The sequence below is a fragment of the Narcine bancroftii genome, chromosome 1, assembly GCF_036971445.1.
Source record: "Narcine bancroftii isolate sNarBan1 chromosome 1, sNarBan1.hap1, whole genome shotgun sequence".
Taxonomy (NCBI): domain Eukaryota; kingdom Metazoa; phylum Chordata; class Chondrichthyes; order Torpediniformes; family Narcinidae; genus Narcine; species Narcine bancroftii.
In genome coordinates, this window is record NC_091469.1 from 162946226 (window position 1) to 162970981 (window position 24756).

The 24756-nt window shown below is 47.5% G+C and overlaps 1 protein-coding gene across 2 annotated transcripts in view; it reads left to right on the forward strand.

The window, feature by feature from the left end:
• Window positions 1-24756, forward strand: part of ghra (growth hormone receptor a) — a 150603-nt gene that overhangs the window by 72136 nt on the left and 53711 nt on the right. For both annotated transcript variants that reach the window (XM_069884129.1, XM_069884139.1), the window contains exons 2-6: window positions 5294-5411; window positions 9873-10027; window positions 13171-13349; window positions 17198-17360; window positions 22579-22708. In XM_069884129.1, the coding sequence (XP_069740230.1) occupies window positions 5294-5411; window positions 9873-10027; window positions 13171-13349; window positions 17198-17360; window positions 22579-22708 (745 nt within the window). The remainder of the gene's footprint in view (window positions 1-5293; window positions 5412-9872; window positions 10028-13170; window positions 13350-17197; window positions 17361-22578; window positions 22709-24756) is intronic.

Below are 24756 nucleotides of genomic sequence, written 5' to 3' on the forward strand. Positions count from 1 at the left end.
CTCTTAGAACAGCAAGTTCCACAATCTGCAGCTCCGACAAGATCTTTCATCTGTTGCCTTTCACAAACAACAATCCATTAGTGAAGTCTCTTGAGCACTCTTCAAAGCTCTTGCAAAAGCTGTGGAGCTGATATGTCGAGCATTAGCAGACCTTCAGTATTTCAAATAAGATCTGATTTAAAGTGTTTGTATGTGACCTCTCTAACAAACCTGCTCCAATTTATCTCCCAAAAACATATCTCTTTACTGTCACACTGCCCACAAAGCTGTGCATCTTGAGCATGCTTGCAGCAAGGACAAACCAAACAGAACAAAAGCAACCACAAAATTCCCAAAGGACCCCAATCAACTTATAAACCGCACCCCCCCACCCCCTCATTACTGCACAGTGACTACAATACAACAATCAGTGGAGCCAGACGACAGGCTTGATACCACAACAGTAGCGGGCAAGATCTTAAAGAACACTACTTCTAATACAGACATGAATACAGTCAATTGACACCAGAGTTCAGCCATTGTCCAGAAGGGGAAACCCCCACACTGTGTCCATGGCTGCCAATGTTGCCACCGACTCCCTCCGACACTGCTCTCCGAAGTGCCTGCTCCAACCGGTGGTCCCGTCATCTGCCCAGCCGACCTCACCATCGCACTCCTCCGTCAGCTCCGCGACCTTCTCCAGTCCTCACAGCCACAGCTCTCCGTGGGAGCCTGTGTGGAAGTCCCGACTCCTGTCCCTGCGAGCTCCAAAACTGGTCGTTCTGCCACTGCCTCCTGAACTCTGCCAGCCGCACCTCAAAATACATCCATTCCCTCGGCTGCTGACATCGAGGACTGGAGGGCCTGCTTCCGCAGCGGTGGGCCAGTTCAATAGCTGTGCCGTGAACCTCGCACAGAGGCACCCCGGTCCTGTTGTTGAATTCTAGGTGTTCCTCAAAGCTCCAATTGTCCAATCCTCCTGATTGTTGATTGTGCACGGATCTCAGCTTAACCCAGAACGTGCACCTGTCCGGAGGAGCCACTGCAAGGTGCTCATGCCACCTGTCCGGAGGAGCCGCTGCAAGGTGCTCATGCCTCCACCATCTTGCACCATCAGATCTACCCAGTCACAGTCAACATAAATCTAAGTGAAAGATGGTAGTAAAAACACACCGAAACGCTGGAGGAACTCAGCAGGTCTCGCAGCATCCGTAGGAAACAAAGATCTATCGCCGACACTTTGGGCCTGAGCCCTTCTTCAAGGAAGAAGCAGAATGAGGCAGAAGCAGGAAATCTCAGAATTCAGGCTGTGCTGGCTGGGGGAGGAATTGACACCAACAAAAAGTGTTAATCGGATACGATTCGGGGAGCTATGAAAATTCATCATGTCTGTGCAAAAGGAGACGGGGAAAGGGGGGAGAGAGAGAGCTGGGGGAAAGTGACAAGGAATAAGTTGGGGGGGCGTGGGTGGGATTTAAACAAAAGCCAGAGAAGTCGATGTTAATGCCATCCAGTTGGAGGGCGCCCAGCCAGAAGATGAGGTTGTAGCGGGCCAAGCGACTGTGCGAATAAACGGGCTGAACTGCCACAACACGCGGCCAGTTGAAGGTGGTGCGGGCTCCCCTTCGCTGACAGGAAGGAGTCTGCGCCTAGTGCCGCGTACAGGCTAAGGAGCCCTCCACTCCCGCGTAGAGGCCTGCCGGTTGGAGAGTGACACCGTGACGCAATGACGTCACTTCCGGAAGCCGGTGGGCCAGCACGGAGACGCAGCAAATTCAAACCAATAAAGTCATTCGCCCTCAAACTGTGTGGACGTCTCTTTACTCGATAGCGCCGTCTCTACAAGGTGACCGTGGTCTCTTGCACGGCCAGACTGAGACCGCCTACAAATTAGAAGAACATTACCTCGTCATCCGACTGGGCCCCCTCCAACCAGATGGCATCAGCATTGACTTCTCTGGCTTGTTAAACGCCCTCCCCCAACTTCTTCCCCCAGCTTTGTCCTTCTCCCTTTCGCACAGACATGATAAATTCTCATCTCTCCCCTCACCATGTCCATGTCCAGTGAACTCCCCAGCCAGCACTGTCTGAATTCTGAGACTTCCCTGAGATTTCCTGTTGATGACTCATTCTGCTAATTCCTTGAAGAAGGGGCTCAGGCCCGAAATGTCAACAAAATATCTGTGTCTCCTTTAGATGCTGAAAGGTCTAGCTGAATTCCCTCAGCATTTGGGGGTTTTTAACATAAATCTACGAACCAGTTCCAGACAGGAGCCAGCATCTTGACCTGGGGTGTCAGTTAGAGCAGGAGTCAGATGGAGAAAAATGGGTGAGGTATTTTCTGGGGAATGAGTGTATTCATGGTAAAAATCAGATCTGTTAACTGATATTATTTATCGGCATGTAAAACTGAAATGTAATATTACACAAAACTGCCTTCCAGAAGGCAGACCAAGAGTTGCCCAGTGCGCCTTACAGAAGGAGAAGCAGAAAATCCCTTCAGAGTCACTGAGTGTCCATGGATTCACCTCCAGCCCTCCCGCAACCTCTGCAGTCGCACAGACTCCAGGTCGATCCATCGGCCGCTCAAGGCTCCAGGTCTGAACAAGATCAGGAAGCCCTTCAGTGCCCGAGGCCCCTTCTTGCCCTCAACGTCCTCTCGAATCCCAGCTCCGATACCTGGTTCCCATGAGCTGGGCTCCAGCAGCCCGTGGTGTGAGTTACCATCAGCCCATGGCCTGTGTGGGTTCCTGGCCTGCAAGTCAACAACACCTCGCCGCCCTGTGAGGGTCCTTTTGCCTTAGAAGCCCCTGGCTGGTCCGCCACCATGGTCACTGCCCTTGCGGTTGTCTCCTCTCAATGGAGGGTGTTCTCCCCCACACTGGTCCGCTGCTCCCCCGGAGTGTACAATCCTTCGTGGCCATTGCCAAGCACAGGTGCAGCCATCTTGGGCCCAGACCCAAACCATAAGAACATTACAGCACGTAAAAGGCCCCTTTTGGCCCTTCTAGTCTGTGCCGAACCATCCTTCTGCCTGGTCCTACTGAGCCCATGATTGCGGGATTTTAAATAAAACACCACCAGCTCCTTTAGCAGGCTGTTTAAAGCCTCGGGAGCCGTTGGTAGTAGGACCAGACAGTAGGACCTGGCGGGGAAGCACTATGTCTATGCTCTCCGCTCTCCCTGGGTCCACACCAGTGGCAGTACTGCCATTACAGTAGCTCTGGAGGCACCGCCATTTTTATTATTGAATGCATCTGCTTTTACTGTGTGGGTATGTTGGGGCCTCAGTGTGGTTACCATCCTTGGATGCCAAGACTTGAACATGCACAGGCCTGAATTCAGATTCCACATTTGTCAGTGTAAAATTTCAATTCAGTTATCCTGGGGTTTTTTTTTCAAAGAAGCTAACTGTTAGTGGGCAATTATCAATAATTTCCTTCATTGCCTAGGGACATCGAAAGTGGTAAACATAGAGAGGTCCCTCAGGCACTGACCACCCTTCCACTGTAGAACAGAGAGATCTGGGAATACAGATACCTAATTCCCTGAAAATGGCATCTCAGGTGGACAGGGTTGTAAAGAGAACTTTTGGCATATTGGCCTTCATAAATCAAAATATTGAGTTGGGATGTTATGATAAAGTTGGCGAAGCCAAATTTGGAAGATTGTGTGCAGTTTCAGTCACCGAACTATAGGAAAGAAATCAATAAGATAGACACCAAGATAGGTGGCAGCGTAGGAAGTGCAGAAACAACGTGTAAAATTGCAGAAGGAAAAGGACAGATGAGGAAACTGGGCAAAATTATGGTAGATGAGAAATGTACAGTTGTACACTTTAGCAGTGGAAATAAACAGGCAGAATACTATTTGGATGGGGTGAAAATTCAGGCCTCGGAGGTGCAAAGGGACCTGGGTGTCCTCGTGCAGGGAAACCTGAAAGTTAATGACCAGGTGGGATTGGTCGTGGAGAAAGCGAATGCTGTGTTGGCCTTCAGTTCAAGAGGAATAATGTACAAGAGTAGAGAGGTGTTGATGAGGCTCCGTGGGGCCCTGGTGAGGCCTCATTTGGAGAACTGTGTGCAGTTTTGGGCCCCCTGTCTTAGAAAGGATGTGATGTTGTTGGAGAGGGTGCAGAGGAGATTTACTAGGATAATTCCTGGAATGCAAAGGCTAACCTTGCACTCGAGGAACATTTGGCAGCTCTTGGGTTGTATTCATTGGAGTATAGGAGAATGAGAGGAGATCTCGTAGAGGCATTTTGTATTTTGAAAGGTTTAGATAGGGTGGATGCGGGTAAGATGTTTCCCTTGGTGGGTGAATCGAGGACAAGGGGTCATAGTCTCAAAATTATAACAGAGATTAGGAAGAACTTTTTTAGCCAGAGGGTCATGGATCTGTGGAAATCGCTGCCTCATACAGCACTGGAAGCCAGATCACTGGGAATATTTAGACAAGAAATAGACAAGTATCTCATTAGTGAGGGCATCAAGGGATATGGGGAAAAGGCCAGAAATTGGAACTAGTGTAGAGTAGCTTAGTGTAGATTTACAGAACAGACTTGATGGGCCGAGTGGTCTGCTTCTGTTCCTTTGTCTTGTGATCTGATGCAAAGAAGATTTACTGGGACGTTGCCAGGACTTCAAGAACTGAGTTATGGGAAAGGTTAAACAGGTTAGGACGTTATTCCCTGGAGCGTAGAAGAATGAGGGGAGATGTGATGGTATTTAAAATTATGAGGAAGATCGATAGAGTAAATGTAGGTCGGCTTTTTCCACTAAGGGTGGATGAGGTACAAACCAGAGGATATGGGTTAAGGGTGAAAGCGGAAAGTTTAGGGGGAACATCTTCACACAGAGAGTGGTGGAAGTGTGGAATGAGCTGCTAGCTGGTGAATTTTAGCATTGAAGAAGAACTTAGACAGGTACATGGATGGGAGGGGTATGGGGGGGCTGTGGACTGGGTGCTGGTCAGTGGGTTGAGGCAAAAAAATAGTTTGGCACCAACTAGAAGGGCTGAAGTGGTGCAATGTTCTATGAGGAGGAACTCCTTTTCCCAGCGGGTGGGGGTGAATCTGTGGAATTTGCTACCCATTGAAGCAGTGGAAGCGACCTCAGTAAATATATTTTTATATATGGTGGATAGATTTTTATATCGTAGGGGAACTAAGGAGGATGGGGGAAAGGCAGGTCAGTGGAGAAGAGACAGGTGGCCAATTCCTGCTCCTAGTTCTTTTGCTCTGATGTTCTTCTTGCCTTGTCCTTTGTGCTGCAGCAGACATCTCACTTTGTTTCTTTCTCATTATCTTCTGCAGGGCCTACCCTTCTCGAATGCCGCTCGCCAGCACAGGAGAGCTTCACGTGCAGGTGGAGTGCTGGAAGCGACCGGAATCTGAGTGAACATGGCCAGCTGAAATTCTTTTATACAAAGGGGTAGGAATTAACAATACCTTCTTTTCCATATTGATTGTTTCATGTCAGCCACCGTGTCTGCAGATTTTCGTGTTTTACTTCACCAGCTTTGTGTTTTTTACCGTGCTACACCCCTTCCTCCCCGATTAGACCCCTCCTCTACACCTGTGAACCAAATCTTAATCCAAACCCATCTCCAAATTTGGTGATGACACCAAAGCCACTGGCCAAGTTTCAAACAACCAGACGAACTAGAGAAGGAGAGGCGAAGTAGTGTGGTGCTGAGGGAACAGCATCTGGAAGACCCCTGTGCTGATCATAGAGTTCAGGGGAGAGGCAGTCCACATCAGTGGTGGCGAAATGGAGACAGCCCTTAGAGTAAACCAGACCAGGACCAACCACGCTGACTCGAGAAACCGCACCAACACCTCGACTTTCTCAGAATGCTCTCCATACAGTTGACACGCTCCAGCTTTATAATGTAGCCCACCCACTGCCCAGGCCGTGCCCTCTTCACTCTCCTACCATCGAGGGAAAGGTACTGGAGCCTGAAGACGAGCACTCAGTGGCACAAGGACAGCTTCTTCCCCGCTGCCATCAGATTCCTGAATGTTCAATGAACGACTGAAAATAAGGTGCTGTATCTGGCCCACAGGTTGGCACAGTTAACGTAGTGGTTATCGCAACACTGTTACAGCGCCAGCGATCGGGACTAGGGTTCGAATCCCGCACTGTCTGTAAGGAGTTGGTACGATCTCCCCATGTCAGCATGGGATTTCCTGGGGGGGCTCCGGTTTCCTCCCATCGTTTGAAACATATCAGGGCTTGTAGGTGAATTGGGAGTAATTGGGTAGCATGGGGTCATGGGCCAGAAGGGCCTTTTACTGTACTGTGCTATAACTTCCCCCAGAGTTGATTCTAATTGTGGAGCAGACTTGATGGGCTGAATGGCCTACATCTGCTCCTATATCTCATGGTCTCAATTTTTACATCATTGAAAAGCACTTGGTGCATGTTCAGTGCTTGAATTTAACTTCATTAAATATATTTATAAAGATTTTAATTCTTAAAAGTAATTCTTTTCTTTTCTTTACATTAGTCTGGTTCATTTTGATTAAGAGGCAGGAGAATATGTAAGCTACTCAGACTCCACAGCTAAGGCCACTCTTAACCTTAGCAATGTGGGAATCCTTAGTGAGACCTGACATATATCGGGGCTTCAGATTCCAGTGTCCTGTCTCTCCGCCATAGGTCAGTAGAGCGGCATTCCCCTGGATGGAGAGATCATTCCATCTACTAGTAAAACACGATGGTCTGCAGGCACCGAGGTTCAAGTAAAAGCACAATGCTGGAGAAGCTCAGCGGGTCAAACTGTGTCCTTTATAAAGCAAAGATAAAGATACAAAGTTTTGGTCTTGAGCCCTTCATTTCAATTTAAATTTAGACATGCAGCACGATAACAGGCCATTTTGGCCCTCGAGTCCGTGCTGCCCAATTTACAACCATATAACCATATACAGCACAGACCCCCAGTACATTTTGAACAGTGGGAGAAAACCGGACCCCCTGGGGAAAACCCATGTAGATGCGGGGAGAACGTACACACTCCTTACAAACTGTGCGGGATTTGAACCCCGGTCCTGATCACTGGCGCAGTAAACGTGTTGCGCTAACCGCTAGGCCAACTGTGGGCACCTGCCTACACGTTCCTCATACCTTGTGAAGGGATCAAGCCTTCATCAAGTTTATTATGTATTTGTTGATTATTGGAAGACTACACAAAAGAGTCTGGAAAAACAACCAACTGAAAAACCTCACAAAGATAAGCGTATACAGAGCCGTTGTCATACCCACACTCCTGTTCGGCTCCGAATCATGGGTCCTCTACCGGCATCACCTACGGCTCCTAGAATGCTTCCACCAGCGTTGTCTCCGCTCCATCCTCAACATCCATTGGAGCGCTTTCATCCCTAACGTCGAAGTACTCGAGATGGCAGAGGTCGACAGCATCGAGTCCACGCTGCTGAAGATCCAGCTGCGCTGGATGGGTCACGTCTCCAGAATGGAGGACCATCGCCTTCCCAAGATCGTGTTATATGGCGAGCTCTCCACTGGCCACCGTGACAGAGGTGCACCAAAGAAAAGGTACAAGGACTGCCTAAAGAAATCTCTTGGTGCCTGCCACATTGACCACCGCCAGTGGGCTGATAACGCCTCAAACCGTGCATCTTGGCGCCTCACAGTTTGGCGGGCAGCAACCTCCTTTGAAGAAGACCGCAGAGCCCACCTCACTGACAAAAGACAAAGGAGGAAAAACCCAACACCCAACCCCAACCAACCAATTTTCCCCTGCAACCGCTGCAACCGTGTCTGCCTGTCCCGCATCGGACTTGTCAGCCACAAACGAGCCTGCAGCTGACGTGGACTTTTTACCCCCTCCATAAATCTTCATCCGCGAAGCCAAGCCAAAGAAAAGAACATGTCCTGTAACATTCGATGTATTTGAACAGGTTGATAAGTTATTTTATACTTGCTCGACTATTTAACAAATAGCATTTTATTATCTTCACTGTCTTCTCTCTCTTTAGTCTGTGTCTACCGTGATGGAGCATTACCTCCAGATTCTTGAGCCTTGATTCCTTGCATTAACCGCTTGCTTCCTGCACCTTTGGACTTGAGAGAGTATGTCCAGGAAGATGAACGTCTTGTGTCTGCTATGACACCAGATGCTCACCTCCTTTCCACCTTCCACAGTTCTCCTGAACATGAGTCATGAGAGTTTACGGTCATATACATGAGTACAATGTACAGATACAGCAAAATTCTTCCTTACTGCAGGCACACTGGTACACAAACTGCCCCAAAATACGTCAACTCAGTAAAAAGCATAATAAATACCAAGGGCTAGATAGTGTGTGTGTGTGTGTGTGTGTGTGTGTGTGTGTGTGCATGTGTGTGTGTGCGTGCGTGCGTGCGTGCGTGTTCGTGTGTGTGTGCGTACATAAATATATATATATTTATATGTGTGTATTTTGAATCCCACGCTGTCTGTAAGGAGTTTGTACATTCTCTTGTGTCTGCATCAGTTTTCCCCGGGGGCTCCGGTTTCCTCACATCCTTCAAACGTACTGGGGATTGTAGGTTAATTGGATGTAATTACTCGTGGGCCAAAAGGCCCTAGTACGGTGCTGTTAACGATTTAAATTTGAAATTCAAGGAACACTGGGATAACTCCGTGAATGGGAGGGGATTGGAGGGGCCTGGGCCTAATGTGGGCAAGTGGGATTAAAGCAGGCGTAGTTCGGCATGGGCAGGTTGGTGTCTGTGAGTCTGTTCTCATCCTGTTTTTTCAGGTGGATTCTCCGCTAAGAATGCGCCTGAAGAAGCAGAAGCGGCCCTTTAAATTGACGTTCAGGTGGCAGCGTTGAAAGCACAGCGCTGGCCACCTGAAAGGACAGCTGCGCTGGGATGTGCATCTGAGCGCATTCCGGCTCCTGTTCCTTGGGCTGTCAATTCAGGATGGCTGGCTGTCAGCTGGAACAGCCAGCGCGGGCTATCAGTGTGGGGACATCCCCACACTGATCCCGCTGTCCCACTCTCTCCCCACTCACGGGGCTGGAGCGGCCGGCGGGGGAGGAAGCTGGAACATCAGCAGGTGAGTATGGGGGCTGGAGCGGCTTGAAGGAGGCGCTTGAGTTGGGTACCAGCATTGTTTTGGCCAGCCCCCTTCTCCCCCGCCGGCCGCTCCAGCCCCCTTCTCCCCACTCCCGAAATCAGTCACGACAGTGTGGGGACAGCCCGCGCCGACTGCCCGACAGTGTGGGGACTGATTTTGTGAGTGGGGAGAGAGCGGGGCAACGGGATCATTGTGGGGATGTCCCTGCGCCGGCCGCCCGACAGCATGGGGATTGGGAGAGGAGCTGTCAAGCACTGGCCAGCTGACTGTCATCCGAATGCAGCCGCTTTTAGTGCTGTGGGGATTATCCCTCTCGGAGGAGGGTTACCAAACTTGCCTTGCAGGCGTCTCCTGCACATTCACGAGGCCTTCCCACAGTCGCATTTTGCCAAAATATGCGGCTTTACAAGCAGGCCAATTGGCCACCTGAAAGTGCCGTATGACTCAGTCTTGTAATTTGCATGATTATTTGGTGTTCTGAACCAAATAGTGTTTAACTGACTAGAGTTGTTCTTGTGTGATGGAATATTTAGAAATAGTTTTGGGAGATAACTTGGTAAATTTAGAGAAGGTTACACACTTTATTTGAAATACTTAGAATTAGAAGGGGGTTTAGTTGGGTTAGTTAAGTTATTAGTGATAAGTTAAAGTTTGATTCTGTTTTCATGTTTAAAGATAATTAAAAGCACCATTTGTCGAGGTGAATATCTATTTCAGCTGGGTTTTGGGGTCCTTTGGGCTCGTTACACTTGACATAAGTGTTGATTAGTATGAAGACTGATGAATGATTGTTATTTTCTGTCCAGGAAAAATGGCAACTGGAGTGAGTGTCCAAACTATCTCAGCAGAGAGAACAGCTGTTACTTCAATCAAACCCACACTTCAGAGACTGAATACTGCGTCCAACTAAAATCTAACAACATCACATATGACCATCGATGTTTTATTCTCACTGACATTGGTAAATAAGGAACGGTTAAGTGGAATCAAGGAGTGAATTTATTCTGTAACTTTGCAAGTAATTGCTAAGCTGAGTGTGTTTCAGTTTGACTGTGTGAAAGAGAAACCAAGGTTAGAACGTGTTCCATTATCTATTGTCAACGTTCGGCATTAGCCACAGAAAATGTTCCTGTGTGAGATGCCAGTGACTCAAGCAAAGTCAGCAATTTTAAATTGTGTGGCCTCATGACAATAGAGGTTCCTGAGTTTGTGCCAGTTCTCAAACTCATCTCCCCGCTAACCTCCCTGCAACCTCTAGAGCCATTGGTCATTGCGGCACAGAAACAGACCCTTCGGCTCTTCTAGGCTGTGCTGAGCTATTATCCTGCCTAGTCCCACTGACCTGCACCCAGTCCATAGCCCTCCATCCCCCTCCTATCCATGTACCTGTCCAAGTTATTATTAAATTTTAAAACTGAGCATGCATTCACCACTTCAGCTGGCAGCTCGTTCCACAACACCACCACCACTCTCTGTGTGAAGAAGTTCCCCTTAAACCTTTCCTCTTCACCCTTAACCCATGTCCTCTGGTTTGTATCTCACCTGCCCTCAGTGGAAAAAGCTGACCTACTCTTTCTGTCCCCCTCATAATTTTAAATACCTCAATCAAATCTCCCCTCATTCTTCTGTGCTCCAGGGCATAAAGTCCTAACCTGTGTAACCTTTCACTGTAACTTGGATTGTGAAGTATGGGTAACATCCTAGTAAATCTTCTCTGTCACAGATGGATAGGGTTGTAAAGAGAGCTTTTGGCATCTTGGCCTTCATAAGTTCCAGAGCTTCACCTCTCTCTGGCTAAGGAAATTCCTCCGCATCTCTGTTTTAAATGGGTGCCCTCAATCCTGAAGTTGGGCCCTCTGGTCCAACACCTCTACCATGGGAAACAACTTTGCCACATCTCCTCTGTCCAGGCCATTCAACATTGAAAATGCTTCTATGAGGTTCCCCCTCATTCATCTGAACTCCAAGCCTTGGAGTCCAGTCCAAGGGCCATCAAATGTTTCTCACACCCTAATCTCTTCATTCCAGGGAATAATTCTTGTGAATCTTCTCTGAACCCTCTCCAATGCCAGCACATCCTTTCCTGAATAAGGAGCCCAAAACTGCACCCTGTACTCTGTGAGGACTCACCAGTGCCTTATAAAGCCTCACCATCCCATCCCTGTTCTTGTATCCCATTCCTCTAGATATGAACGCCACACTACATTTGCCTTCTTCCCACTGACTCCACCTGGAGGTCAACCTTTAGGGTATCCTACACAAGGACTCCCAAGAGCGTCGTACATTACAGAAACGGTGCCATCACCGGTGTCCATCACCGATGTCCATCATGCCTCTCTAAATTAATCGCACTTTCCAAATCCTTCCATGCTCTTCTCATTCACGGGACTGTCCAGATACCTTCTAAATATTACTGCTCCAGCCTCCAACACCTCTGCCAGTTTATTCAAGATTCAAACCACATGGTGAGTGAACCTCTCACCTTATACCTCTGCCCTCCAGTTTTAAATGACCTATGTTGTGTGGGAAGGGGATAGTTTGATGGGTTCAAAGAGCAACGAGACTGGACACAGGCAGGATCTTTATTAAAACATACGCAAGGGGATCGCAACAGGGAGAATACACATTAGTGCTCTCAATCACACAACACAGGATAATCAGTCATATCGGACTTAACACCACTGATACTAGCAACAGACATAACAACCAAGGATTACAAAAACACTACCTGTTGTTCCTTGTTTAACATGGGAATCCCTGCGTAGTGCACACCTTACCAGTGACTTATCCACAGTTCGTGACCTGGAGTGGAGCAGGACCGAAGAGAAAAAGAAGGAGAGCTACTGCTCTGTGACCTTACATTTACCCCTCATCATTTTATAAACCTCCATAAGATCAGCTCTGAACTTCCTTTGATTTAGGGAAAATCAATTTAGGTCCTAACCTGCACAATCTTCATAATTAGCCCCAGCCCCAGGCTTGAGACTCTTTTTAGAAACAAAACCATAAGGCATAGGAGCAGAAGTAGGCCGTATGGCCCATCGAGTCTGCCACGCCATTCCATCATGAGCTGATCCATTTTCCCACTCAATCCCTTTCCCCGGCCTTCTCCCCATAACCTTTGACTATTCAGATACCTGTCAATCTCTGCCTTAAATACACCCAACGACATGGCCTCCACAGCAGATTCCAGAGGTTCGCCACCCTCTGGCTGAAGAACATTTTGGACCCTCTCTTTCTTATTCGCTCCTTTCCTGCAGCGTGGCTTCCAAAACTGCACACCGTGCTCCAAGTGCGGTCTGACCAGGTTTGTGAGCTTTTGTGACATGATGTCTTGATGCCTGCAGTTGATATCTTGGCTAATGAAGGCAAACATCCCATTCACTGTCTTCTCCAACGTATCCATCATTGATGCCACATGGAGAGAACTCTGTGCTTGTGTCCCAGGGACTTATTCATCACTATGTTTGTCCTGGCCTCATTTAACTTCCAAAAATACATCACTTGACACTCGTTAGAGATAAATTTCACCTGCCTTTTCTTTGTCCACATTCCCAGTTGTGTTGTAACCTTAAACGAGCTGCTATAGGACCATAAAACATAGGAGCAGAAATAGGCCATTCAGTACATCGAGTCTGCCCAACCATTTAATCATGAGTTGATCCATTTTCCCACTTGGCCCCACTGCCCGGCCTTCTCTCCATTACCTTTGAGTCCCTGGCTAATCAAGGATCTGTCCATCTCTGCTTTAACTACACCCAATGACCTGGTCTCCACAACTACCTGTGGCAACAAATTCCACAGATTCACCACCCTCTGGCTGAAGAAATTCCTCCGTATCTCTGTTCTAAGCGGACGCCCTTCTATCCTGAAGTTGGACCCTCTTGTCCTGGGTTCCCCCACTGTGGGAAACACTCTGTTCACATCCATCAACAACCCCACTCATTCTCCTAAATTCCAACGAGTACAGGCCAAGAGCTGTCAAACGCTCCTCACATGATAACCCTTTCATTCCCAGAATCATCCTTGTGAACCTCTGTGTACATCACCAATTTTACTGTGTCACTGGCATTCAGTCTAACATTTTGCATTCTTTTCTTTTAGTAAAACCTGATGCTCCAATCTCCCTGAACTGGTCACTCTTGAACATCAGCCAGTCAGGGTTGTTCATGGACATACAGTTGTGGTGGGAAATTTCAGCTAATGCTGATACCAGCTCTGGACGGATCCCACATAAATGTGAAATCCAGTATAAACCCAGCGAGAGCGATCACTGGAATGTGGTAGGTACTTTAAATGCCAAAAGTGGGGATCTTTGACTGGTAACAGATGCCTTACTTCCGGTTAAGATCTGTGGTCTTGATTCTTGATTGTGAAAATCACGTGGTGCATGGTTTCCACCAGTCGCTTTAAATGTTCCTCTTGGCTCCTCCAAAATTAAGCAGGAAAGAGTAATTCCAGCTGTGGGAGTTCGGGAGTGTCACGAGGTTTGGAGTAGGCTCGGAAGTGTCCTAGTTAAACAGGGAAGTCTGGAGGTGCTGAGATTGTAGTGCAACACTCAAACATGCTGGAGAGACTCAACAGCTCAGGCAGCGTCCTAAGTGGTGATATCGACTCCTAGGGGGGTCAATGGGACAACCCAGGGGAGGTCAATAAATGCCACGGGGTTGATAACGACGGGGTTGGAGGAGGGGTCAATTTAACTTTAGAAAATAGTGCCTCTGGCAGGGGTGGCCAACCTCACAAGAGCTGGCCTCGGTGGCCACCATGTTATACTTAGCTTCGGCTTCTTAAGAAGTAGAGAGTGAAGGACTGACAGTAGAGAATAAGGAGGTATGCATCCAATGCCGCCCCCCCCCTCCCCTCGGCCAGTGCCACTGCCATCCCCCCCATGCTGTGGGTCAACGAGGTATCATAAATTCTATGAAGGGGTCAATGGTCCGAAAGGTTTGAGGACCTGTGATGTAAAGGGTGACCAATGTTTCAGGCGTGAGCCCTTTGTCAAAGAATGAGCAAAGATCAGCAGGGCACGTGAATAAAAACGTGGTGGGGGGGGTGCGGAGAGGATGGAGGCAGTGGGAGGAGAACTGGCTGACAGGTAAGAGATCACCGATGGATAGGAATGGGGGGGATAGAAGAGAAGTGATGGGGAGGGTTATTTCTCTGAATGGGGGGGTGGGTGCGGAGAGGGCGGAGGCAGTGGGAGGAGAACTGGCTGACAGGTAAGAGGTCACTGATGGATAGGAATGGGGGTATAGAAGAGAAGTGATTGGGAGGGTTAACTCTCTGAATGGGGGAATGGGGAGCAGGAGGAAAGGAGACAGAGGGGTAGGGATAGAGAGAGGCTCAGAGGAGATGCTGAACTGAAACTGGAGAAGTCGAGGCTAATACCGTCTGGTTGCAGAACACCCAGATGGAATATAAGGTTACTCCAATTTGCTGTTATTGCATGAGGCTATGGATATGTCACTGTGGGAATGGTGTGCGGAATTAAAATGGTCGGCCACTGTTATTGCAACAGTGAAATGAAACCATCTCCCGGTCAGTGTCCAGTCTCTTCAATGTAGAGGAGGCCACAACAGGAGCATCAAATGCAGTAGATGACCCTTTGTGCCCCACAACCCCTCCCTCACCACCATTCAGGAGCCCCAACAGTCCTTCGAAGGGAAGCAATGCTTCCCTTGTGAATCTGCACGGGGTTTGATTGGAATTTCTGCGTCGATGGAAGACTGCAATGAAGCTTGGAGAGTGGGCTGAAGAGATTCACCATGACTGCAGGGCTTGAGGTATGAGAGGAAATGGAAGGCTGGGACTTTTCTCCTTGGAGCAATGGAGAATGAGGGGTGGGGGGTATAAAGGTTTATAAAAACTTGCAGAGGGATCAGGGCCAGCTGGAAAAATGGGCTGAAAAATGGCTGATGGAATTTAATGCAGACAAGTGTGAGGTGTTGTATTTTGGAAAGACAAACCAAGAAAGGACGTACACGGTAAACACTATGGCAGTGAGGAGTGCGGAAGAACAGAGGGACCTGGGAATACAGATACAGAATTCCCTGAAATGTGGATAGAAAGATTTTGGCATATTGGTCTTTGTAAATCAAGCCATTGAGTGCAGGAATTGGGATGTTATGGTAAAGTTATATGAGACATTGGTGAGGCCAAATTTGGAACATTGTGTGCAATCTTGGTCACCAAACTACAGGAAAGATATCAATAAGATAGAGAGAGTGCAGAGATTTACTGGGATGTTGCCCGGACTTCAGGTAAAATTATGAGGGGGACAGGCAGAATAAATGTAGATAGGCTTTTTCCACTGAGGGTCGGAGAGGTACAAACCAGAGGGTGAAAGGGGAGGTTTAGGGGGAACTTCTTCACACAGAGAATGGTGGGAGTGTGGAACTAGCTGCCAGCTGAAGTGGTGAATACGGGCTCACTTTTAACATTGAAGAAGAATTTGGACAGGTACGTGGATTGTGGTCCAAGTGCAGGTCAGTGAGACGAGGCAGAATAATAGACTGGCGCAGGCCCAAAGGGTCTGTTTCTGTGCTGTAATGTTCTATGGTGGTATTTGGGTTTTGTCTCTGCCCCAACTCTTTCCTTCCACTCTCCATGTTGACTTAGTAAGGTGTGCAGGAGCCTGAAGACGAACACCCAACTGTTCCAATCCAGCTTTGTCCCCACTGCCATCGGATTTCTGAACAGTCAATGAACCACAGACAGTACCTCAGTTTTATCTGTGATTTTGCACTAGTTACTTATTTATTTGAATATTATAATAATGGAATTGTAATTTATAGTGATTTTGCACCTTGTACGACATAAAACTATTGCTGCCAAACAAAAAAAATTAAAGAATTGTTCATGACATTACATTTGATTCAAAATTCCGTTATTGTCCTGTAATAAAACGTGTAATATGACACGAAATTGCCTTTAGTTCGCTATCAGCAGAAATTGCCCGGCGCCCCTTACAGTACAAGAGAAAGAGAAGCAAAGGAGAGTCCCTTCAGAGTCACTGAGTGTCCGTGGATTCGCCTCCAATCCTCCCGCAGCCTCTGCAGCCGCACAGAATCGTCTTCAATTCATTGGCCGCCCGAGCACCAGATCCGAACCTCCAACATGATCAAGAAGCCCTTGGCACTGTCTACCATCCTAATTCCATAACTCGGTGCCCCTTCAGCATGTCGCCAGCAGTCCACAGCCTGAGTGGGATCCTTGCCTTGAGTTGCCAGCAGCCCATTACCTGCGAGGGGTTCATTGTCTCAAGTCACCAGCAGCCCGTAACCTGTGGGGGTTCCTCGCTCGAGTCGCTGGAGGCCATGGCCTGTGGGTTTACTCGCCTCTAGTTGCCAACTACCTGCAGCCTGTGTGGCTTCCTCGCCTTGAGTTGCAAGCAGACCACCACCTGCGGTGTTTCCTCGCCTCGAGGCGCCAGTAACCCGCCGCCTAAGGGGGTTCCTTGCATCACGTCTCCAGCAGCCTGTAGCCTGTGGGGGTTCCTCGCTCGAGTTGCTGGAGGTCGTAGCTTATGGGTTTCCTCGCCTCTAGTCCCGAACTACCTGCAGCCTGCTTGGCTTCCTTGGCTCGAGTTGCAAGCAGACCACCACCTGCGGTGTTTCCAAGCCTCGAGGCGCCAGTAACCCGTAGTCTGTGGGGGTTCCTCGCCTCGAGTCGACAGCAGTCTGCCGCCTGCGGGGGTTCCTAGCCTCAAGAGGTCAGCAGCCCTCCGTCTGTCGGTGTTCATCGCCTCGAGTGACCAGCAGCCCGACGCCTGTGGGGATTTCTTCACCGCGATTTGCCAGCACAGCGCCACCTGAGGGGTTTCCTACCCTCGAGTGGCCTGCAGCCCGTAGCCAGTGGGCATTGCTCTCCTCGAGTGGCCTGCAGCCCGTAGCCAGTGGGCATTGCTCTCCTCGAGTTGCCAGCAGCCCGCCGCCAGAGGGTGTTCCTCGCCTCGAGACGACATCAGCCTTATTGCTGGTACTGTAAGGTTCAGTTTGGTAGCTGCTACGCTAACTGTGCTGCACCATGAAATGGTGGTGCAGGCTCGATGGGCTGAATGGCCTATTTCTGCTCCTAGGTCTTGTGGTAATTGGCCATATTTTCTCATTTTCTCTCTCTCTCTCTGCAGGTTGAAATCTTACCTGGTCAAAAGCCTCCTCAGCCCCTCTACAGATTTGCAACAGGGGAAGATTACGTTATCCGACTAAGATGCATTTACCTTAATATTGGTCATTTCAGTGAATTCAGCCACATTTTAAATGTTTTCCTGCCTACACCGCAATCAATAGAAGGTGAGGTGAACTTTAAAATTCATGTATACTTGATTAATGGTCAATACTGATTTAATAGTTGACACTCCCCCCACCCCCCAAATTTTGGCCCGGACTGCCCACTCATCCCAGTCCCGACACCTCAACAGCAGATCTTTGCCCCAGCTGCCCGCTCATCCGTGCTCCCAGCGATCCAACTGCGGACTTACCACCCAGTACTGGCCACCTGCTCATCCGACCTCCCGACGCCTTGAACGTTGCAGGTACTCCCTCAAGGTCAAAAGTATGACCCGTGTTAAAGTCGACACCACAATCTTTTTTGGCCCAAAAGTGATGTCCAAAACATTCATCGATTACATGAGCGTATGGAATCCAGAAATTGTTGGAGTGTGCACTCAAAAAACTTTTGCACCGTTGTTTAAAGATTGTATGAGTTTGGCAGTGAACAACTGACTGGCCTTGTTCCAGTTGATCAGGGTTGTGGTGGGGGTAGTAATGACGGCGTTAGGGCTTGCTTAGAATAGGGGACGATTGGCAAAGCTGCTGTTTCCCTGCCGAAAATGAATTCTCCATCATAGGTTAGTGAGAACATAATCAGTCATCCAATCACAGTAAAGTGAATCTTTGCATTTGTCTCATTTGAAATTCAAGATTCCTTCTTTGTCATGTAATAGCACAGAACATAATATTACATGAAATTGCCTTCTGCCTGCTATAAGGCAAAGAGTCGCCATTGGTGTCGTCAGCGCCCCATGCAGTACGGGAGAAAAGAAGCAAAAGAGAGTCCCTTCAGAGTCACTGAGTGTCTGTGGATTTACCTTCCGCAGCCTCTGCAGCCACACAGATTCCTGTTCGATCCATCACCCACCCAAGCTTCAGATCTGAACCTCCAACACTATCAGGAAACCTTCTTGCCCTCGGCACCCTCTCAAACCTCAGCTCCGATACCTGGTTCCCATGAGCCAGTCTCCAGCAGCCCGTGCGGGGTCCATCAGCCGCTGAGCCCATACGATGGAGCCAAGAGTTTTTTTCTGCTTTTTATAGTTTTTTTTTAAATCTTGCATTAGAACCATAGAACTATCGACCATTAAAGCACATAAAGAGGACCTTCAGCCCTTCTAGACTGTGTCAAACAATTCTTTTCCTAGTCCCACTGACCTGCACCCAGTCCATAACCCTCTGTTCCCCTCCCATCCATGTACCTGACCAAATGCTTCTTAAATGTTACAATTGAGCCCACATTCACCACCTCAGCTGGCAGCTCATTCCACACTCCCACCACTCTCTTTGTGAAGAAGTTTCTCCTCATGTTCCCCCTAAACTTTTCCCATGTCCTCTGGTTTGTATCTCACCTCCCCTCGGTGGACAAAGCCCATCTACATTTACTCTGTCTCTCCCCCTCATAATATAAATAACTATCAAATCTCCCCTCATTCTTCTACGCTGCAGGGAATAAAGTCCTAACCTGTTTAACCTTTCCTTGTAACTCAGTTCCTGAAGTCCAGGCAACATCCTAGTAAATCTTCTCTGCACTTTTTCTATCTTATTGATATCTTTCCTGTAGTTCGGTGACCAAAACTGCACACAATCCTCCAAATTAGGCCTCACCGATGTCTTATCCAACTTTACCATAGCATCCCAACTCTTTGATTTATGAAGGCCAAGATGCCAAAAGCTCTCTTTACAACCCTGTCCACCTGTGATGCCACTTTCAGGGAATTACATATCTGTGTTCCTAGATCCCTCTGTTTTACCCCACTCCTCAGTGCCCGAACATTCACTGTGTATGTCCATCTGTCATTTTCCAGCCAATTTTTCCAGTTGGTCCAGATCCCTATGCAAACTTTGAAAATTTTCCTCACTGTCCACAACGTCTCCAATCTTAGTGTCATCTGCAAACTTGCTGATCCAATTTACCACATTATTATCCAGATCATTGATATAGATGACAAATAATGGTCCCAGCTCCGATCCTTGAGACACACCACTAGTCACAGGCCTCCAGTCTTAGAAGCATCATCCACCACTGGCTTCTCCCGTCCAACCATTGTTGAGTGCAATTCATTACTTCACCACGAATACTTAGCATCTGAACCTTCTGACTAATCTCCCTTGTGGGACTTGTCAAAGCCCTGACTAAACTTTCCTTGGTAACCTCCCTGAAAAACTCTATAAAGTTTGTTAAACACGACTTAACACAAACAAAGCTATGCTCACTCTCTCTAATCAGCCCCTGCAAGTTCAAAGTAACTTTACACTATCCCCTATAGTTTTTTTTAAGTTCACTACAAGCCATCGATATCTTTGGTTCGCTGGATATCTCTGAAAATTTAAGGCTTTGGCGATCTTCTCGTGGATGTAGCTGTCAGTGCTTCCGGAGTCTATTAAGCAATCGACAGTCTCACCATTCACCTCCCCCTTCATAGTTGACTGTTCCAGTCCGTAACAACCCCCAAGCTTTACAGTCAATTGAGCTAACACAGGGGAAGTTTGAGTTGATCTCAGTTCACCATCACTTGAAGTCGATTCAGCCTGCTCGTCTGAAGACTCCTCCCTTTCTTAGTTGTCTTCCATTCCTGCAGCTCCAGGATGAATTTGCTTGGCGCTTCTCTTCTTCTTCTCAGTGGGAGTACTTTTTGCCCTACACGCTTTAGCGAAATGGCCATGTTTCCCACAGTAGCTGCAGGTAGCAAATCGAGCCAGGCACTTCTGTCTGGGGTGCCAGTTCTGACCACAGATGTAGCATTTGCCAGGGATTTTCCCCTTTTTCCCCTTCGGAGTTCCAGCACTCCTGGATGTTTCCCTTTCAGTTTCCAGCATTTCACTGGACCGCATAGCACTTCTCAGTATTTTAGCTAGAGTGACTGCCGGACATAGGTCAGGGGCTCTGTCTCTAGTAGCCTCTGATGGATGTAACTGGAGTAAATTCCATTGACAAAAGCATCCAGCTTCAAAGCATTGGAGTGTTCCACATTGACTGCCCTGACATCACATTCATTTGCCAGTGAGTCGAGGGCCAGTACATAGGCAGCATCACTTTCCACGGGTTTCTGGCGTCTAGTCAGCAACTGGTGTCGAGCAAGTAACACGTTCCGTGGCGCCACATAGTAAGCGGTCAGGCGTTTCCGGGCAATAGCCAGAGTCGTAGCTCCTTGTATTACAGCAAAAGAAACCTCACCCAGTAGGGAATTCAGGTGGCCCCACTCTATCGCCTCAACGACCATGTTGTTTCGAGACATGCCGTAATCGAAACAAGCAATCCAGTGGTTGAAAATTTCTCTGGCCATCGGGGCAGACTGGTCAATTATCAGCCACTCTGGCTTGAGGGCTGCATCCATTTCTGCTAATAAAGTAGACAAAGACGATGTGGTCAAACAATAATCATGGCTTTTATTAGCAGAAACTAACGGTACAATAATGAAAGACAATAGGTGCATACACAGTTATACCCATGAGGAGTGTCTTAAGGGGTAGAGATAATACATGTCCAATGTCAGTAAAGCGGGGTTAGGCACAGTGGGAGACTGACAGCTCAGCATAGATTCACCACATGGTTATCCACATAATTGTACATCTGATCTCTTAGAACACCTTCCAATAATTTACCTACTACTGACGTCAGGCTCATGAACCTATCATTTCCAGGGTTACATTTGGAACCTTTTTTAAACAATGGAACAAAGTGATCTACCCTCCAATCCTACAGCACCTCCCCCGTCGCTAAGGACATTTCTGTAGGGACCCCTAATTTCTACACTGGCCTCCCTCAAGGTCTAAGGGAATATTTTGTCAGGCCCTGGGGATTTATCCACCCTTATTTGCTATAAGGCAGCAAGCACTTCCTCCTCCTTAATCTGTATGGGTTTCATGACCTCGCTGCTTGTTTTCCTTACTTCCCTCGACCCTGTTCCCGTTTCCTGAGTGAATACTGATGAAAAAAAAATTAAGATCCACCCCATCTTCTTTTGGTTCCATACAAAGCCGACCACTGATCTTCAAGGGGACCCATTTTGTCCCTGACTATCCTTTCGCTCTTAATGTACCTGTAGAAACCCTGAGGATTTCCCTTCACATTGTCTCCCAAAGCAATGTCAAGTCTTCTTTTAACCTCCCTGGTTTCTTTCTTGAGGTTTATCTTGCATTTTTTAGACTCATACAAGTACCTCATTTGCTCCGTGTTGCCGATACACGTTATACACCTCTCTCTTCTTCTGAACCAGATCCCAAATATCCCTCAAAAACCAAGGTTTCCTCTGCCTGCTAACCTCGCCTTTAATCCTGACAGGAACATACAAACTCTGTAATCTCAAAATTTCACCTTTGAAGATCCTCCACTTATCTCGCACGTCCTTGCCCAAAAACAACATCGTAATCCATGCATTCTCGATCCTTTCTCATTTCCTCAAAATTGGCCTTTCTCCACTTTAGAATCTCAACCTGAGGCCCAGACCTATCTTTCTCCATAATTCACGTGAAATTAATGGCATTATGATCCCCGGACCCAAAATGTTCCCCTACACATACTTCTGTCACCTGTCCTGTCTCGTTCCCTAAAAGGAGATCAAGTATTGCACTCTCTCTCTAGTTGATTTAAAAAACTTTTCTGAACATATTTGACAAACTCCAACCCATCCAGCCCTTTTACAGGATGGGAGACCCAGTCAATATGTGGAAAGTTAAAATCCCCGATGATCACACCTTTATGTTTCTACCAACTGTCCGCTATCTCTCTACAGTTTTGCTCCTCCAATTCTCACTGACTATTGGATGGTCTATAATACAACCCCATGAGTGTGGTCATACCTTTCCCATTCCTCAGCACTGCCCATATAGCCTCAGTAGATGAGCCCTCTGGTCTTTCCTGCCTGAGCACAGCTGCGTATTTTCCCTGATGTGCAATGCTACTCCTCCCCCTTTCATACCCCCACCTTTCTTTTCTTATCTGTGTCAATAAAGCTTCAAGACCCTAGCATAGATTGGTATCTTTAGGACAAAAGGGGAGCATTGAAGTGAACAGAGAAGTGGGGTTATTGTGAATGGATGAACATGTTGAAGATCTCTTTCTCATCGTTGAATTATTATTGATCCATTCAGATAATCTTTCTCAATGGCATGGAAGAGACGAAGATTTCAGAGTGGAGGCTGTCATTTTGAGAGACAACTGTGAACCATGTACAAATCTTGGAAAAGCATGTATGGCAGGAGCCTGATTTGTTCCTTTTCCCTCTTTCCACTACAGTTCCCTTGGAAAGACCAAGTATCATAGAATGCCGCTCTCCAGAGCAGGAAACCTTCACCTGCAGATGGAGCAATGGAAATTACCGAAACCTGACCAAACCAAGGCATTTAAGATTCTTTTACAGAAAGGGGTAAGATTTGGTGAAAATACTTGATTGCATTTTGCGGCATCGATTTTATTTTTGTCCTTGTTAGGGAGAATTAATCTTCCCTGTGAGAGAACGTTCCCAGCCAAGACTTGTGCAGCGTTGACCATGTTCCTGTATGATCTAATCTCATTTCCCAGCATTCAGCTCACATCCCACTAACCCTTTACCAACAATGTACAGTAAAACCCCCTGTTATCCGGAATTCAGGCAACCAGCAGCCTCAAGCAACCGGCAAATAAATCATGCAAAATAAATAGGTAAAAGATACAAGATTAAAACTGGCGCGCCTCACCATTAGTTCATCAATCACGCGACATGCAGTCTCAAGCAACCATAAAATTCACTTGTCCAGCATCTACCAATCCCCAGAGGTGCCGGATACCATGTGTTTTACTGTTCAAATGTCTCTTAAAAATGTCTCAATTGTACCCATCTCTACTATTTCCATGTTCATACCAACCTCTGTGAGGAGAAATTGCCCCTCAGTTCCTTTTCAAATCTCCCCCCCCCCCCCACCCCATCACCTCACATTACACAGATGGCTTCTAGATTTAGACTCTCCTCTCCTGGGGGTTAGGCTGTGAAGATTCACCTTATGAATGTCTCTCATCATTTTATATACTGGATCATTTGAAATCTTAACAATACAATGAAAGCATTTTTCAAGATTCTTTTATTGTCATGGGATAAAATAGATGTAATATTGCCCAAAATTTCCTTAATCTGTCGTAAGACAAATACAGTATCAGCAGAAATTTCACAGTAATTTGTATAATAAGAGAAAGGAAAGCAAAAGAGAGTATCTCTACTCACTTTACCCCCGAGACTATGTGGCTCAGTACAACAATAACACCATCTACCAATTTTCTGATGAAACCATGGTTCTGGGTTGTATAAAGGAAGGGGATGAGTTGGAAAACCGGAGGGAGATTGAAAACTTGGCTGAATGGAGCACCAACAACAACCCTGCACTCAATGTCACCAAAACTAAGGAGCTGATTGTGGTCTTCAGGAAGGGAAAGACAGAGGTATAAATTCTAGTGATCGTTGGTGGAATCAAAGATGGAGAGGGTGAGCAAATTTAAGTTCTTGGGAATCACTATCTCGGAGGATCTTTCCTGGACTCCACACATTAATGGCATAGTGAAGAAAGCACATCAGCACCTTGACTTCCTCAGGAGTTTGCAGAGGTTTGGTATGACTCCAGAAACCTTGGCAAATTTCTACAGAGGTGTGGTGGGAAGTGTGCTGACCAGCTGCATCACAGTCTGGTATGGGGACACCAATACCTCTGAGCATAAAGCCCTCCAAAAGCAAGTGGACACAGCCCAGGACATCACAGGCAAACCCGTCCCCACTATCAGGAACATCCACAGGGAACGCTGCCGTCAGAGATCAGCAGCGATCATCAAGGATCCACACCGCCCAGCACACGCTCTGCTCTCGCCGCTGCCATCAGGAAAGAGGTGTCGGTGCCACAAGACTCGCACCCCCAGGTTTAGGAACAGCTGCTCTCCCTCCACCATCAGACTCCTCAACGACAAACTCAATCAGGGACTCGTTTAAGGACTCACTTGTGTACTTCATTGATTTTTTAAAAATTCTCTCTGTATTGCACAGTCAGTTTGTGACCATTTGTTACCTGTTTAGAATTTTGTATTTGTTTACGTGTACACTTGTGTACAGTTTATTGTTTCCTGCTTTGCGGAAACTGCCAAAATGTTTGGCCTGGAAGTCAGCCTGAAGAAAACTGAGGTCCTCCATCAGCCAGCTCCCCACCATGACTACCAGCCCCCCCACATCTCCATTGGGCACACAAAACTCAAAACGGTCAACCAGTTTACCTATCTCGGCTGCACCATTTCATCAGATGCAAGGATCGACAATGAGATAGACAACAGACTCGCCAAGGCAAATAGCGCCTTTGGAAGACTACACAAAAGAGTCTGGAAAAACAACCAACTGAAAAACCTCACAAAGATAAGCGTATACAGAGCCGTTGTCATACCCACACTCCTGTTCGGCTCCGA